Source organism: Rhinopithecus bieti, unplaced genomic scaffold, assembly GCF_001698545.2.
Source record: "Rhinopithecus bieti isolate Rb0 unplaced genomic scaffold, ASM169854v2 scaffold_38981, whole genome shotgun sequence".
Lineage (NCBI taxonomy): Eukaryota > Metazoa > Chordata > Mammalia > Primates > Cercopithecidae > Rhinopithecus > Rhinopithecus bieti.
In genome coordinates this window covers 1094281-1110894 of record NW_016819573.1, presented here as the reverse complement: position 1 = coordinate 1110894, position 16614 = coordinate 1094281, and the positions used below count along the sequence as shown (strand labels likewise).

At 40.1% G+C, this 16614-nt stretch overlaps 1 protein-coding gene across 1 annotated transcript in view; it reads right to left on the bottom strand.

Moving 5' to 3' along the window:
* CTNNBL1 (catenin beta like 1) overlaps positions 1-16614 on the bottom strand; it is a 179065-nt gene that overhangs the window by 127131 nt on the left and 35320 nt on the right. The window contains exons 2-3 of the mRNA XM_017859113.1: positions 12885-13073; positions 8392-8498 (exon numbers count right to left, since the gene is read on the bottom strand). Coding sequence (XP_017714602.1) covers positions 8392-8498; positions 12885-13073 — 296 coding nt within the window. The remainder of the gene's footprint in view (positions 1-8391; positions 8499-12884; positions 13074-16614) is intronic.

Sequence of the window (16614 nt, the reverse complement as noted above, 5' to 3'; positions counted from 1 at the left end):
GATACTTTACTCACATTTCTACACCTGAACCTTTCAACAAACCTACGCCCAGGCGCTAAGAACAGAACTACTTTGCATTCACGCTGCATGCCCTCCCCCGGTGTTTGACATATAAGAAATGCCGATTAAGCCTTGGATGAACAAGACAGGAGGGTTTGTTCTGAGATGGAAATGAGCTAATCTGGCGTAAGGCAACTGAACAATACCCGACTGAGAGTGACTGAAAGGAAGCAGTTTTTAAACTGACTCTGGAGTCAGACTATCTGGGTATGAACCTGGCTTAGCCACCTACTTAGCCTCTCTATGCCTCAGTTTCTTCTGTAAATAGGGACAATAATGTTACCTGTCTCACAGGGCCGCTGTAAGGAGTAAATGAGTAAGGACATATAAAGCACTGAGAACAATGTCTAGCATAAAAAAGCACTATGTAAGTATTTGTTCTCTTTACTATTGCTGCTACTATTACTGTAATATGTCTATCTTCTCTTCTAGAAAGTAAACTTCTTAAAGACAGGAACTATATCTTTGTCTCTTATATCCACAGATGCCTACTGAATTAAATCGAGGGCGCAAAGAAAAGCAACACAAGCAGGGACTCTTGAAGTCACACAGGACTCATCAACTTCCAGATGCTGTGGGCCTGGGTAGATACAGCTTCTCCAAAAATCTGCAGTCAGTAAGGAACAAAATCTAGAGACTTAGAATTCTTTAAAACATGCCCATATTTTAGACAACATCTATTATTGTTTTCTCCATTAGTCTTTTAATTATATGCTTATATATTTTTTCCCAGTTATAATATACTTCTAGTAGAAAACCAGGGAAAGAAAAGCAAGCCCTCAAAAACGTAAACAAATCATCCATAAGCCTACTAACCAAAAATAACCATTGATAATACTCTGTATGTTTAAGCCTTCTTCTCAACTCACCGACTTTTAAATTCTATGTTAGTGTATGATATAAGGCAAAGATCTAACTTTATTTTCTGTGAATGTTTGACCAACTGCTTTAATACCATGTATGTTTGCCTGTATGTTTAAGTCATTTTTCTCAACTCACAGACTTTACCCCACAAAAGTAAGCCTATATAGTATATAGTTCTATATTCAATTTTTGCTGTTGTTAATATAGGCTAAATAATTCCCCTTATCATTATTCTACTACAATAGGATAAGCCAATACCTGACAAACTGCTATAGGTCCTTCTCCTTCTACATGGCAAAATCCCTCACTCACCACAGCACTCTTCCCTGCTGAGCTGACATGGCTGGCCTCAGAATCCTTTTCAACACAGTGTTCCAAGAACAGACTATGAATCAATCACAGGCTGGGTGTGGCAGATTAAGCTTATCTACAATCCCTGTCCTAAATCATAGATTAATGGCCATGTAGTATTCCCTTGAGTAGATATACTGTGATTTAACTAACCAATCCCTCTTTGTCAGGCATTCAGATAATTTCCAATTTTTTTCCCTTTAACAAATGACACTAAGATGTATATGCATTCCTAATTATTTTGTTAGGATAAATTCCCAGGAAGGAAAGGGCCAAGTCAAAGAGTATGAATGACTTAAATAGATTTTGATACATTTTGCCAGAAAAGTACCAATAGCACATGAAGTGCCTGTTTCCCCTGACCCTCTTCACAGAGTATTTCCTCCAATTTGAGATAGAAAAGAAAACTCATTTTGTATTTTGCATTTCTGATAGTAAGATGGTTAACATTCTTGTAATGTTTACTATTTGTATTTATTCTTTGTCCATTCCTATTAGGAGGCTCATTTTGTTTATAGATTTATAAACACTGTATATTAAAGAAATTAATCTCTATTCTATGTTGCAAAAAAATAAAGTGCCTTTAATTTGTACATTGTGCTTTTGACATAACGTTTTTTTTTTTCCTTTTGACATAAAGGTTTTAAAAAGTTCAAGTAGCAAAATCTTTGCCTTTATGAACTCTATTTTACATGTATCCTGAGCAAAATATTTTCTATGCTAAAAGAAGATATATTTTATGGTGTACTTTTATGTTTATATATTTAAATATTTAATCCATCTGAAATTTATTTTAGTGTATTGATATAGGGCACGGATCTAACTTTATTTTCTGCAAATATCTGGCCAAGTGCTCCAATACCATAATCTATCCTTTCCCCACAGATTTAAAAAAAGTCATCTATCATACACTAAATTTCAATGTGTACTTTAATCTGTTTCTGGGCTCTTCACTCCATTTCACTGATTCATCTGTGAATTCCTGAGTCAGGACCATACTTTCACATTGTTACAGCTTTATAGTATGTTTTATGTCTGTTGCTGCAAAACACTCCCTTGTTGTTTTTATCTTTTAGTGTTTCCTTGCCTGTTCTCACTTATTATTCCAAGTAAATTTCATAATTATTTTAACAAGATTTTCCCCCAATACCTTTTTTTTTTAAAAGGCTCCCTTCTCTGCTTGCAAATAGATTTTTTTTTTTAGATCACTTGAAGTGTGGAAGCTAAATCAGAATCATGACTCAGTAAGGCTGGTGCAGAAGGATTTAAATATTCCATGGGCCAGGAGATCTATATAATCCTTGAACCCAAAGGCCTCAACAAACCTCTAAGGCTTATTTGCCTTATGTGAATGTGTGTATAGAAGATTTCTGGAGAACAACCTGACAAAAGGTTTTTCCAGTTCACTTGGAAGAACCGGCAAGGGAGACTGGGCACTAAACAGTAAAAAACAAAATCGTGCTGAGTGCAGGATAAGATCTGGTGATCTGGGTGATCAACAGCGAACGTGACGGCTCATGCCTGTAATCCCAGCACTCTGGGAGGCCAAGGTGGGCGGGTCGCCCGAGGTCGGGAGTTTGAGTCCTGCCTGGTCAACACAGTGAAACCCCATCGCTACTAAAAACACAAAAATTAGCCAGGTGTGGTGGTGCATACTCGTAATCTCAGCTACTTGAGAAGCTGAGGCAGGAGAATTGCTTGAACCTGGGAGGTGGAGGTTGCAGTGAGCTAACATCGTGCCACTGCACTACAGCCTGGGCGATGCAGCAAGACTCTGTCTCAAAAAAAAAAAAAGTGAAAGACTGTCAGTCACCTGGAGGGGTCTGTGCTTAGGCCTATTTAGATCAAGTATTTTATTATTATTTTTTAATCAATAGCATGAGCAAAGATATATAAAAGGCAAAACGAAAAAATGTTATATGACACAAAGCTTAAAGAGACAGTAAGCACAGCAGCTGACAGAATCAATTCAAAATTTCCTGACAGGCAATAATGATGTGCCAAATCTAACCAAGGGAAAATTACCTGGGATCCACACAGAAAACTGCAGTGAACCAAAAAGTCAAGTACAAATGTGAAGGCTGGAAGAGATACAGTTTCATAAGGGCACATGTGTTTCTTTCTGAACTTGATGGCTTTAGTGAACCATAACTGTGACACAAATCAGAACACGAGACAGTTCTGCCAGAGACAATTCCTTATTCATCTCTGGACATCCAGCACCTGACGCAGGCCTTGGTCCAACACAGAAACTTGGGAGATGCCTGTAAATGGGGGCAGAGATGAAAACAGCTGCCACAAGGTGGTTTTAGGGTACTTAAAAGAGAACAATACAGAATTACACTGATTTAATGACCCTAAAACTTTGTGACGTCTGTTCAAGGAACCATCTTTTAGGAGGGATGTGGAAACCAATTCAGGGAAATGACCAAGATTCTAAGGAGTCTAGATAATTTCATACACAAATTTGTTGAAATGCTTTCTCATTCTGAGTTGAAATTTTAAAAGCCAAAGATGCCAAATGATGGAATAGCTTTCTTTGGAAAGTTAGATCCTTCTCACTGGGATAGTTAATAAAGGGTAATATTAAAAAAAAAAAAAAAATACCAAGAGTTAGATGGTAGAATAGACTGTGCTTCTCAAGTTGCTTCCAACTTTGAGACTCTTCTTCCAAATATGGTCTCAACCCAATGCTTTTAAGTTTAGGAAGTCAGCAAATTATCAAAACAAAACAAACAAGCAGATAATAAAATTGCAAGCAGGGAAATATTACAAAAATATACTGGGTCCAGTGTTAAGTGAGTAACAAGATATCATGAGAAATGCTGGGCTTGGGAATGAGACTGACCTGGGTCATACTCCCAGCCATGCTATTTACTAGTTGTGTGGCCATGAACAGTGAATTGACAAATATTTACTGGGCACATACTAGGTGCCAGTCATTGTGTTAGGCACTGAGGATATAACAGATAAAATAATCCCAGTTTCTGGCCTCCATCAAATATAAATAATCTATTGCAAACAATTAATTATAAGGGTGCCTGGCACTACCCAAGAGAAGTGTCATTGGAACACAGAGTGTGGTGTCCCAACCTGATCAAGGAAGACACAGAATATTAACTAACTTATTGCTAGACCCTGATTTCTTTATCTTCCTAAACTATAGTGAGGATTGAAAGAGATAATATATATACAGTGCCTAATAATAGCTGGCACATAGTAAGTACTCAATGAATCTATGTACCCTCAAGTTTGTTATGCTGTCACAGTCGTCTTCTGTTTTGCCTGACCAAGCACAGCCTACTCATGAGCCTATTCATTTAAAGCACACACTACTATTTGCAGAGAACTGTCTTTAGGAATTAAGCATACTTTCAGCAATAGATGACTCACAGCTGGGGGAAAGCATCAAGTTAGAGGTGATGGGAAAGCAACAGAGCAACATATTAAAACGGTAACCCAGGCTGAGGATGGGGTCATCGATTCCATCTGATATGACAGAGAATATTTTCCTAGCCTGCCCATGTGCATTTGCTTCAGACCAGCAGGACATTCTCCTTCAACCACAGGGGTGAATATCAGCAAATGACCAGCAAAGCTCAAAAACACTGGGAAAGCTGCAGAAATTGACAAGTCCTAAATGCAATCACCGGTGGGGAAACATGATGCTCCCTCCATCGAACTAAATCAGCAGTTCTCAAAGTGTAGTCCTAGGACCCCAGGATGGGGTAGCGGGGTGGTTGGAGATCCTTTCAGAGAACTATAAGATCAAAACTATTTTATAATATATCTAAGACATCATTTGCCTTTTTCACTCTCATTCTCTCAGGAGTGTACAATGGAGTTTTCTGAAGGGCTACATGACATGATGACATCATTGCCCTGATGGCTAATGAAATGTGTGCTTGTCTATTCTTGTATTTTCCAGAATTTCCTAAGCACTTTGGGATATTCCATAATTTAAGAGTACAAGGAGATCCTGAGACCAAAAAAGTTGAAAATCAGTAAGCTAAGTAATTCTGTCCCTGCAAAAATGAAGAGAAGAATGATTAAAGGACTTTCTAGGGAAAAAGCGCACTCCAGTCAATGTGGTATTTGGGAGAAAGATCGCGCAGTGCAAATTGGAGGTTGCATAAGGAGAACTGTCAACTGAATCTGAAATGCAGTCCAATGAAGAGAAGCATTTTTGGGTACGCAATCAAAATGACAATTGGATATATGGGAAGATAAATCTGAATGTTTCTGATCTCAACCGGAAAGTTTCATCCGAATACGCTCTAGCAATTTTCATCTTAATTGCACCTCACTGATCTAGAGAATTATGAAAGACACTGCATCAGTAAGAATTCAAGAACTCAAGGTTAAAACACAATGTAGTTTCCTAACCGCTTTTTGACATGAAAAAAAGAAGTTCTTTATGCATAATTTCAATTTTCATATGTTCAGATTTTAAAACTAAAATATTGTATACATTGTCTGAATGAAAAACACTACTGATTTTTTAAAATAAAATCACACTGTCTTAAAGCCAGTTAATGAACTATAACACTAAGTACCTAAGATGTAGATGGTGAACATAACCTGCAGAAACTCTGCTCCATATTGACAGACGTGTATCTACCAAGTGGGCAAAGGAAATACTGGTGTTCAAAGAAGTAAGCTGAATTTCTTACATTTCCCGTGTTACTAACCTGCAGCATAGCTTCTTTATAATGTATCCTTAGGTTCAAGCAATGGGGATGTAATAAAGACAACAGGGACTACATAAGCTCTCTTATGCTTATTGGGCACCTACAGCAAGGCAAGTACTGTGGTAGGCACTAGAGACAGACAAGACACAGTCAATCTCCTAAAAGGAACAGAGTATAATGCAGGAACCACTGAGTACAGAAATAACAACAAAACAAATGGCAAAGATGTTAAAGACTGATCACATGCATTGTGGGCAAGAACACAAGAAAAGAGATGCTGCTGCTGGAGGAGAATTTAAAAATAGAGAAAATTGGCAGTAGCCATCATTAAAATGTACATACCCTTCAATCCGGGAATTCAAAATTTACGTATCTATCCTACGGAAACATATGCACACAAAGACACGTACAAGTAGGTTCACTGTAGCATTCTTCATAAAAGCCAATATTTAAAATAATCAAATGTCCATCAATAGAAAATAATTAAATAAGTCATGGTATTTCCAAACCATGAAATACTATGCACCAGTTAAAAAAACACAAGGTAGACATGCCTGTACTACAGACATGCCTGTACAGATCTGTTATATGACCCAAAAGATCAAGGTGCAGAATATGTACGGTGTGATTTAAGTAGAAACAAATACATTTGCATAATTAACTGTTCACAAGGTTCCTCTAGGCAGAGGAATAGAAAGAGATCAGAGCAGTGAAGGAGAACTTTCATTTTTCACTCTACTCATGTACCACTGGTATTTTCAGAATGACAATCTATTCATGCATTACTCGTGTAATTACACACACACACACAAACACACACACAGTGCTCCTGTATGGTGGAGATCAGTACAAAACCTGATAGGACTCTGGTGCTGGGTAAGCTGGGCCCTGCTCTATTAATAGCTATTCCTACTATCAAAGAGGGCTGTGGCCCTAGGCCCAGTAACCACCTTCTCCCCACCCTGCCTTCTCATTCACAGCATAGGGACAACACAGTTGACCACGCTGGCCTCACTAGGTTGCCGTGAAGACTCTGTGCCCTCTGACACCTCTGTGCCTTTGTTCATGTTCCTCATATTGCCTGGCATGCCTTTCTGTGTTATTTTCCACCTAATAAAAATTAATCTTCAAGGCTCAACTCAACTACTATCTTTTCTGTGACGCCCTCAATAGCCCCCAACTTGGTATATACTGTTTCTTCTTCTAAGCACCCACAGAACTCTGCTTATATCTCTTTTCAAGTGTCTGTTTCCTTCTACCTTGCCTTTAGAGTCAGTCTCCCTAGTAACCTATAAACTTGAGTGCAAAGACTGTACTACTCAACTGTTAATTGCCTGGGGGCCTTGGGCATATTAAGATTCATTAAAATTGTATGTCCTGGGAGGGACAAAGATAGGGAGAGAAAGAGGTTTAGAACATTAAAATTGTATAAATGTGAAAGTCCCCTTGGTTAGGATTCAAGACAGACTGAAAGATGCCAGATTCCTCATATTAGCACTTCACAGTGCACCAAGGTGCTAGTGCAGTAAAACTCACCTTAACTGTCATCTCATGGTCACCTACTATGTGCCAAGTACTAAGCTAAACATTTACCATTATTCTCCTTTAATCTTCATACAACCCGGTGAGGAAGGCATTATTTCCTTACACAGATGAGACACCCAAGGCTAAGAAAGGGGAAGTGACTTATTCAAAGGGATGTATCACACCAATATTTGTCTAACTTCAGAGTCTTTGACATGATCTCCACAGTAAAGCTATCACTAATGGCAGGCACAATTAGTCTTCTTTGGGCATTGAAAAGAATAATGCAGGAGAGTTAACATAGCAGGGCTGATCTTGAAAAGGGCTGGCTTACAAGGCTGGCCCTAGGCTGGCAGCCAGGAACTTGGCTTTTGAAATGTTCCCTACGTGATAAGGTTGCTGCTTTGTCAGCCCAGGGCACTGAACAGCTGCTTTCCTTCCAGGAGCCTACAATTTTGTTAGTTATTACTGGCAGAGAATGCCTACATGACCAGTCCTCCATAAAAACCCTGAACTCAGAGTCTCAATCAAATGGTCTTCCCTGGACAGCATCACTGCACACATGTTGATGCATTTCATTGCTGAAGAAAGAAGCATGTCTGTATGATCCCACCCACTGGCAAGGAGAAAACATAGGAAGCCTGTATCTGAATTTCTCCAGATGCCACCTGATGTTGTGTTTTTCCCTTGCTGATCCTGTTGTGTGCCCTGTGTAATAAACCACAGCCCTGAGTATCACCGACTTTGAGTCCTAGGAGTCCTTCCAGTGACTTCCCAAACATGGGGGTCATCCTGGGATTCCTGACCCAAATCACAAAAGCCAAAACAAACCAAACCCAAAACAAAAGTAGCCAACGAAACGCCACAGAGGAGACAGGGTGTCAGTAGAACAAAACCTTACTTCTCTGGATTGTCTGGAAACTTAATCCGCAATTCTTGGTTTTTATATGATCTCTTTTCAAATGTGAGGATCATCTTCTTCACTGAGCTTTCATCCAATGGCTCCTCCTGGTACAAAGAGACAAATGCAACAACTTCAGTCCCCAGGGGGTTTCACATTCACTGTCACTACTTTCCTGTGGCTCTTATACCCCACCTCACTCTGCCATTGATCTTTCTGGGTTAAATGTACAGTACACACCTTATTTTTTGAGATGGAGTCTCGCTCTGTCGCCCAGGCTGGAGTGCAGTGGTGCGATCTTAGCTCACTGCAACCTTCACCTCCCAGGTTCAAGCAATTCTCCTGCCTCAGCTTCCCGAGTAGCTGGGACTACAGGCACATGCCACCACGCCTGGCTAATTTTTTTTGTATTTTTAGTAGAGACAGGGTTTCACCATGTTAGCCAGGATGGTCTCGATCTCCTGACCTCGTGATCCACCCACCTCGGCCTCCCAAAGTGCTGGGATTACAGGTGTGAGCCACTGTGCCCAGCCACGGTACACACTTTATCTCCCCAATTACAATGAGGAGTAAGGGCCTGTAATCACATGCTTCTTTTTGGGTATGTCACTTTGGGTGTCTCACATAATGCCCACTCTCTGTAACACAGGAAATTCAGTTTGAGGTGTTAAACACTTACTGGGCACTTCGGCACTTCAGCACTTCAGAAGGCCAAGATGGGCGGATCACCTGAGGTCAGGAGTTTAAGACCAGCCTGGCCAACATGGCAAAACCTTGTCTCTACTAAAAATACAGGCACACACCTGTAGTCCCAGTTACTCAGGAGGTTGAGGCACAAGAATCACTCGAACCCTGGAAGCGGAGGTTGCAGTGAGCCGAGATTGTGCCACTGCACTCCAGCCTGGGTGACAGAGGGAGACACTGTCTCAAAAGAAAAGAAAAGGTGTTAAAGACTCATTCATTCGACAAATATTTCTTGAGCACACAGTATGGTACAGAGTAAGCAATAATATTAGGTAATATTATTATACATTTACCTTGTCTTCCTTTGCTATATATGTAAGATAAGACTGAAAGGTTTAAAAGAATTGTTTAAGGTCAAGCTCTGAGTCAGTGACAGTGACCCTTAATCTTCTCCTACAGCAGAAGTTGGCAAACCGCAGCCCATGAGCCAAATCCAACCTACTGCCTGTTTTTGTACAGTGTGTAAACTAAGAACGGTTGCTAATTAGCTATAGTCACTGCTTAGCATTTCTTATATATTACTTTGCCTGGTCCTTACCAGATGCTGAGAAGGAATTCAGACAGGTACTTTGAATCCTGAAGTAGCATCAAGAATTTAGTAACCCTGCCTAGAGAATGCAGAAAAAAGCTAGTAGACCATACAGAATTTTCTGGCTTCATATATTGGAATAATACCTATGAAAGCAAATAGAATGAATATTTGAAAACTAAATCATTTTTTCTCCAAAAAATCTACACTAAAATTTCTCACATTTTATCTTCAGTTTACCTTCCAGTTTAAATTAATGTGCTGCAATGCACTCTGCTTCTCTCAATACTATCCCAACTCAAAGCTTCACAGCTTTGTAGTCATTGACCATAACTCACGCCTAAAAGCAATAAAGAAACTGCTATTAAGAGAACCTGAAATAGATCCTTTTGGAAAGCACTGAATCATTCCATAATTTCATAAGTACTCAAAAATGTTAGCTATTATTCTATTATTAAATTTCTATTTCCACATATTGGGCTTTAAGTGGGAGCTACCCATAAATTCATTTTCAGCATGACACATTTCTTAGATTATACCAATGATTCCTAGATCCCAAGGTTCTCTATCGAACCCCTACCTCCTCCCCAGGGTCTACAGCTTAAAGAGAGGTTCCCTGATGTGGTAAAAACAAATCAGAGTCCTGGCTCAGTCAAGACTCAGAGCCTAATTTCACTACTTACTAGCCATGTTGACAATGTTACTTTGCTGAATATATTCCTCAAAGCTTCATCAAGTCCAGCTAATTCTATCTCCTAAGTCTTTCCTAAATTCATCCACTACACACTTAGAATAAAATCCCAAACCCCTCACATGATCTATGTAAGGATCTGGCAGGATCTGCCCAGATAATCTCTCCAACCCCAAACCAGGGCAAAGACCCCCATTGCTAGCCCATATCTACTTGTTCTGTGGCACAAGTAGACTCTCCAGTGTCTGGCACACAGCAGGTACTCAGTGAAGATCTGAGGAGGGAAAGAAGGAAAGAAGGAAAGGAGGAAAGGAGGAAGGGAGGAAAGGAGGAAGGGAGGAGGGGAGATGAGGGGAAGGGAGGGGGGAAGGGGAGGGGAGGAGAGGGGAGAGGAGGGATGAAAATGTTACCTGTATCTCTCAAGGTCATAGAGATGACCTAAAGAAAATATGTACATAAAAGTGCTTTGTAAACTACATGAATACAAGCTGTTATGGTTATTATTAGCAACAGGCACAATGTATCCAACATCCCACTAGAATTTAACTAAAATAATCAAAACATTTCTAGGAAAAGGTTAATTCACTTTCAAGCAAGCTCAGTATCTGCTACTTTTCTTTTTCTTAGCTAACATCTTGCCCCACTCTGGAGAAAAACCACATTAATGTTAACACAGCTCTCACAGGATTTCCGAAGTCCTAGCCTCTCCAGGGTTTGGCCTTCCCTCTTTTAATTTCTCTCCAACACTAGGGGAAAACTGAATTATCAGTCTTAGTCATCAGCCACAGCAGTATCTCCAATAGCTCAACGTCAGAAACCAGAGGGAGATTTCAGAAAGATGAATGCTGGTGATGTAGCACAAAAAGGACAATAATATTTTACAAGTTCACATGACTTTACAGGGGCAAGCATCACTTGTTTTTCATCAAATGGGACTTTGGTGGCAGTGAGAAAATAACTCCTGGACTTGTAGCCTTCCATGTGTCATTTTTACAAAGTGATCTCTTTTTCCCTGTCCCTTAACAGAAGGGCTGGTCCCACATTACATTTCTGTCTCCCAGGCTAGAAACCACTTACCCATGACAGCTACTATCCTAATCCTCCAGTACCAGCCTTGCCCTACATGGGAATTATACCTGCCAATTAACTGCTGCTGCAGGGCTAACAGATTGAGCAGAAGCTGGTGAGGAGGGAAAGGAGGGAGGATGTGCTACACACACTGTTTGTCTAAGCCCTGGCAAGGCTGCTCCCCTCAGAGAGGAAATTCAAAAATTCAGGACTGTCTCCCACCACATATTTCTAAAGTGCCATCATCTTTTAGGGGCAGGCCCCCAAATTAACACTAGTACAAATCCTAATAAGGAAATAGCTACTGTCACAGCACAGTGAAGACCTTTTTGGAATATGAATCCATTTTTTCTTCTTCTCAGATTCACACGCCAGCCTCATTTTTTAAATCCAAACTTAGCATCGTGTCTTTGAGGGAACCAAAAAACAGCTGGCTCTTAAGACTCTATTTCCATAATTCATATTGAACAAAATGCCAGAGTGAAATAACATACAAGTTAACACTTAAAGATTTAAAAGACACAGAGGTAAGGTCATTTTGTTTTAATCACTGATATTTAACCTCCACTCTTCCCAGCTTCATTCATTTATTCATTCAATAAATATTTATTAAGGGCCCACCAAGAGCTAGGTATTGCTCTGGGTACCAAAGATAGAGCTGTGAACAGAACAGAGCCAGTCTCTATTTTCATGGGAGGTTGGGAGGAGGACAGCAATGAGCAAATAAACAACTAGAATTTCAAATCATGATACGTGCTGTGCAGACAATATACAGAATACAGTGATGAGGGAATGAGAGAACAGCTTGCAGGGCTACACAGGAAAGACTTCTTGGAGGAGGAAACATCTCATTGAGACCTGAATGTGAAGAAACCAGCCATACAAAGCATCAAGGAAGAAGAGCATCCCAACAGAGGGCACAGAGGTCCGAAGGTCCAGAGGCAGGAAGCAGTGGAAAGGCCCCAAGGCATCTTGTGGAACAGCAAAGAGAAAGGCCCTGAGGAGTCTCCTTCCCTAAGCTGTACTTTTGCAGTCACATCTAAATACCTAACAATGTGGCACCCCCTTAAACTTCTCCACTTTTGTTGCTTTGCTAATACCACCATTTTCTCTGCCTAAAAAGCCCTTCCTTCCACTTGATAAAATTTGACCCCTCTTTCAAAGGTAATAACACAAGTGCCTTCTATGTGTCCTCAGTAAGATCCAGGAAGCCTGCCCTGACCCTCCCCTACAGTACATAATAAGGAATAATTTGAAAACTCTGTCTTATTCTTTACATCTCGCAAGATGCTTTCCCAACTGCACTAACTCACTTAACCTTCACATTAACGCAATGAAATATGAATTCTTAACCCCATTTTACAGATGAAGATGGGAAGCTCAGACAAGCCGAGTATTTGGCCCAAAATTACATTCTACAGGGCCAGCCATCTCAGCTCCCACCCATCGCTGCCACGTTACCTCTTCCTCTTCCTCTTCCCCATCTCTGTCAATAATCTGAAGCAGCCTTTTTTTGTCATCATCCGCTTCTTCCACCACAGTCATTTCTTCTTCCCGATAGCGGCCACGTTCTCGAGTACCAGTTTGTTTCCGACGCATCTTCTGCTCCTCCTCTTCATCATCCCGGGGACGTTTTGTGCCCCTATTGGGCTGAGAGAAAAGAAACATAGGATTTTAGAGCTGGACATGACATAGAAGCTGGGCATGGTGGCTCACACCTATAATCCCAGCACTTTGGGAGGCCAAGGAGGGCAGATCTCTTGAACCCAGGAGTTTGAGACCAGCCTGGGCAACATGGTAAAACTCTGACTCTACAAAAAAAAAAAAAAAAAAAAAAAAGAAGACTTTGCAAGGCACAGACAGCAAATATCCTAAAAGCTTTCAAGAATTCTCTGACTCAAAAGCAGCCAGCATACAATTTCTCCCACCACATGGAGTAAAGCTCTATGTGGTCATTTTTCAGATCCTTAATGATTCTATAAATATACCATGGAAGTCAGTGGGAATTTTTTTATATCCAGTTTTGCCGTTTCACAAAAGTTCCTATGTATATGGAAACAGCAACAAAGCTATCTTAAGATGGCAGCGCTGGGTTAGGCTCACGTACTAGTCAAGATAGAACTCCCAACGTCAACCTCTTAGCACCTGGTTTTAATTCCCATCTACAAAAGATTACAAAGCCTTTTCTACAGTTACTCCCAAGTAGTCCAAATATAAAATAGTACATATGTAACTTCTGAATGTCTACTGCACTCCCAATTCTATTTTACAGAAGAGTTGAGTTAAGGCCCAGAGCCTGGGCAAAGGACCTAAATAGACACTTCTCAAAAGAAGATATACAAATGGCCAGAAGACACATGAAAAAAAAATGCTTACCATCACTAATCATCAGGGAAATGCAAAGAAAAACCACAATGAGTTATCACATCACACCTATCAGAATGGCTATCATGAAAAAGACAGAAGATAAAGTGTTGTTGAGGGTGTGGAGAAAAGAGAACTCTGTGCACTGTTGGTGGAAATACAAATAAATACAGCCATGATGGAAAACAGATGGAGGTTCCTCAAAAAATTAAACACAGAATTATCATATGATCCAGCAATCCCACTTTTGGGTATGTAACCAACAGAATTGAATTCAGTATGCTGAGAAGATATCTGCCCTATTCATTGCAGCGTTACTCACAATAGCTAAGATATGGAAGCAACCTATGTGTCCGTCACTAGATGAATGGATTAAAAAAAGTATATATACACAATAGAATTCTACTCAGCTCTAAAAAGCGGGGAAATTCTGACATTTGAGACAACCCGGATAAACCTGGAAGACATTAAGCTAAGCGAAATAAGCCAGGCACAGAAAGACAAATACCTCGTAATCTCACTTGTATGTGGAATCGAAAAAAGCTGAACTCATAGAAGTAGAGAGTAGAATAATCGTTACCAATGACTGTGGAGGAAGGGAATGGAGGAAAATGTTGACTAAAGAGTATAAAGTTTCAGTAAGGCCGGGCGCGGTGGCTCACACCTGTAATCCCAGCACTTTGGGAGGCCGAGACGGGCAAATCACCTGAGGTCGGGAGTTCAAGACCAGCCTGACCAACATGGAGAAGCCCTGTCTCTGCTAAAAGTATAAAATTAACCAGGCGTAGTGGTGCATGCCTGTAATCCCAGATACTCGGGAGGCTGAGGCAGGAGAATCGCTTGAACCCAGGAGGCGGAGGTTGCGGTGAGCTGAGATCGTGCCATTCCAGCCTAGGCAACAAGAGTGAAACTCCGTCTCAAAAAAAAGAAAAGAAAAGAAAAGAAAAGTTTCAGTTAAACAGGAAGATAAGCTTTAGTAACTTATTGCACTGTATGCTGAATAAATAATAATGCACTGTACATTTAAAAATTGATAAAATAGATTTTAAATATTTTCACCACAGAAAAAATATTAAAGGTGATGGATTTGTTAATTAGCTTGATGTAATCATTCCACACTGTAGACATACATCAAAATACCACCTTGTACCCCATAAATATATACAATTATTTGCTAATTAAAAACAAAAGTTTTTAAATCAAATATAATACTAATAATAAAGGCCCAGAAGCCAAGTATTACATAAGATCACAAAACCATCAGCGCACCACTGAAAACAGAACTGGCACTTCCAGACTCCTAGTCCAAGGACCTTTCTACCATACTCTGTTAGGACCTCATTTTGCCTTTTATTGTTGTTGTTGTTTACTTTTTAGAGATGAGGTTTCACTATGTTGCCTAGGCTGGACCTCAACTTCTGGACTCCAGCAATCCTCCTGCCTCAGCCTTCTGAGTAGCTAAGACTACAGCTACTCATTTTGACTTTTACAATACAATCCATTAAGAAGTTCTTAGTGTTGTTTTCCATTAAATTAGAATAAAACAGAGCAGTAGTGAAAGGGGCTTCAGAGCTGAAGAGACACAACACTGCCCAGACACCAAACAGCCCAGTGTCTCCATTCAGCTCAACTTACTCCTGATTCGACTCTGGGCCAGTCGCCTACCTCTCTAAACCTTAGTTTCCTTATCTGTAAATGGACATTATAATTCTTTCCTCTGTGAACTTCAAGTGAAAGAACTCTAAACCATAATGGTATTAAACAAATACAAAAAATCATCACTGTGAGGTAATCCACATGATTCTGTCTTCTCCAACAAAACATTTGTGTTAGATTCTTCAATGAGATTTTCTTTATCTGATATAGTAATCACACCCACCAGCAATATGCTTGGTGCAATGTGGTATGTTACTACCAAACAGAAGAAAATGCCACTTTCACTGCCAGCCTGCTAAGTTGTTTGGTAATAAGAGAAAATTTTCTATTATACATGTTACACATCTCCCCTTTTGACTTTTATTGAACTCTACTCTGCCAGTGGTAGAAAGTCATTCCCCTCTTTATTCATGTTTCCTGCTTGCTCCACATCCCAGGTGCTTTAGTAAGTCTGAGCATATGACATTGTTGAGAAAACTCACATTCGACAATTTAGTTTGTAGGGTACCACCTGCTATTTTTCACTCTCTTCCTAGTCTCCCTGAGCTAGATGATAATTTCATATGAACACACACTACTTTCCATAAGGACAAAAATTACAAAAATCTACTATCATCATCACTACTCTACCCTAAAAAAGAAAAACAAAAAGGAAAGCAACATGCCAGTAATCACAGACAGGCTACAATAAAAAAGGAGGTGGTGGTTTACATGTAAGAAGAGGAAAGGAAGGTAGATTCGTCCTAAAGGAGGGCAGGCTTCCAACTGGAAATCTGTAGCTCCTCAGCAGGTAAGGAACTTCAGCCCTCTGGGAAGACTAATTCTTTCAAGCTCATAAAAGAAGCCCTGCTGTGATTCTGATTAGCGTGAGCCTACTGCAGCAGCCAAGTCAAGGCATGAGCTCCACAGTTCTCCACGGAAAGGAGATTTCTAGATTGTTTATCTCCGAGGAGAGAAAGAAAAGGCAGTGGGCCACAGTTAAAAGAAGAAAGCTAAATATTGCCACAGTTAAGAAATGCAAAATAGAAAAATACACTAGCAATGTCTCCTTTGAACACATTTCCAATCCTCTTCTTTAAAACAAACATTTCAGAAGTCGGGGGAGGATGGCCACAGCACTCCAGCCTGGGCGACAGAGCGAGACTCCGTCTCAAAAAAAAAAAAAAAAAAA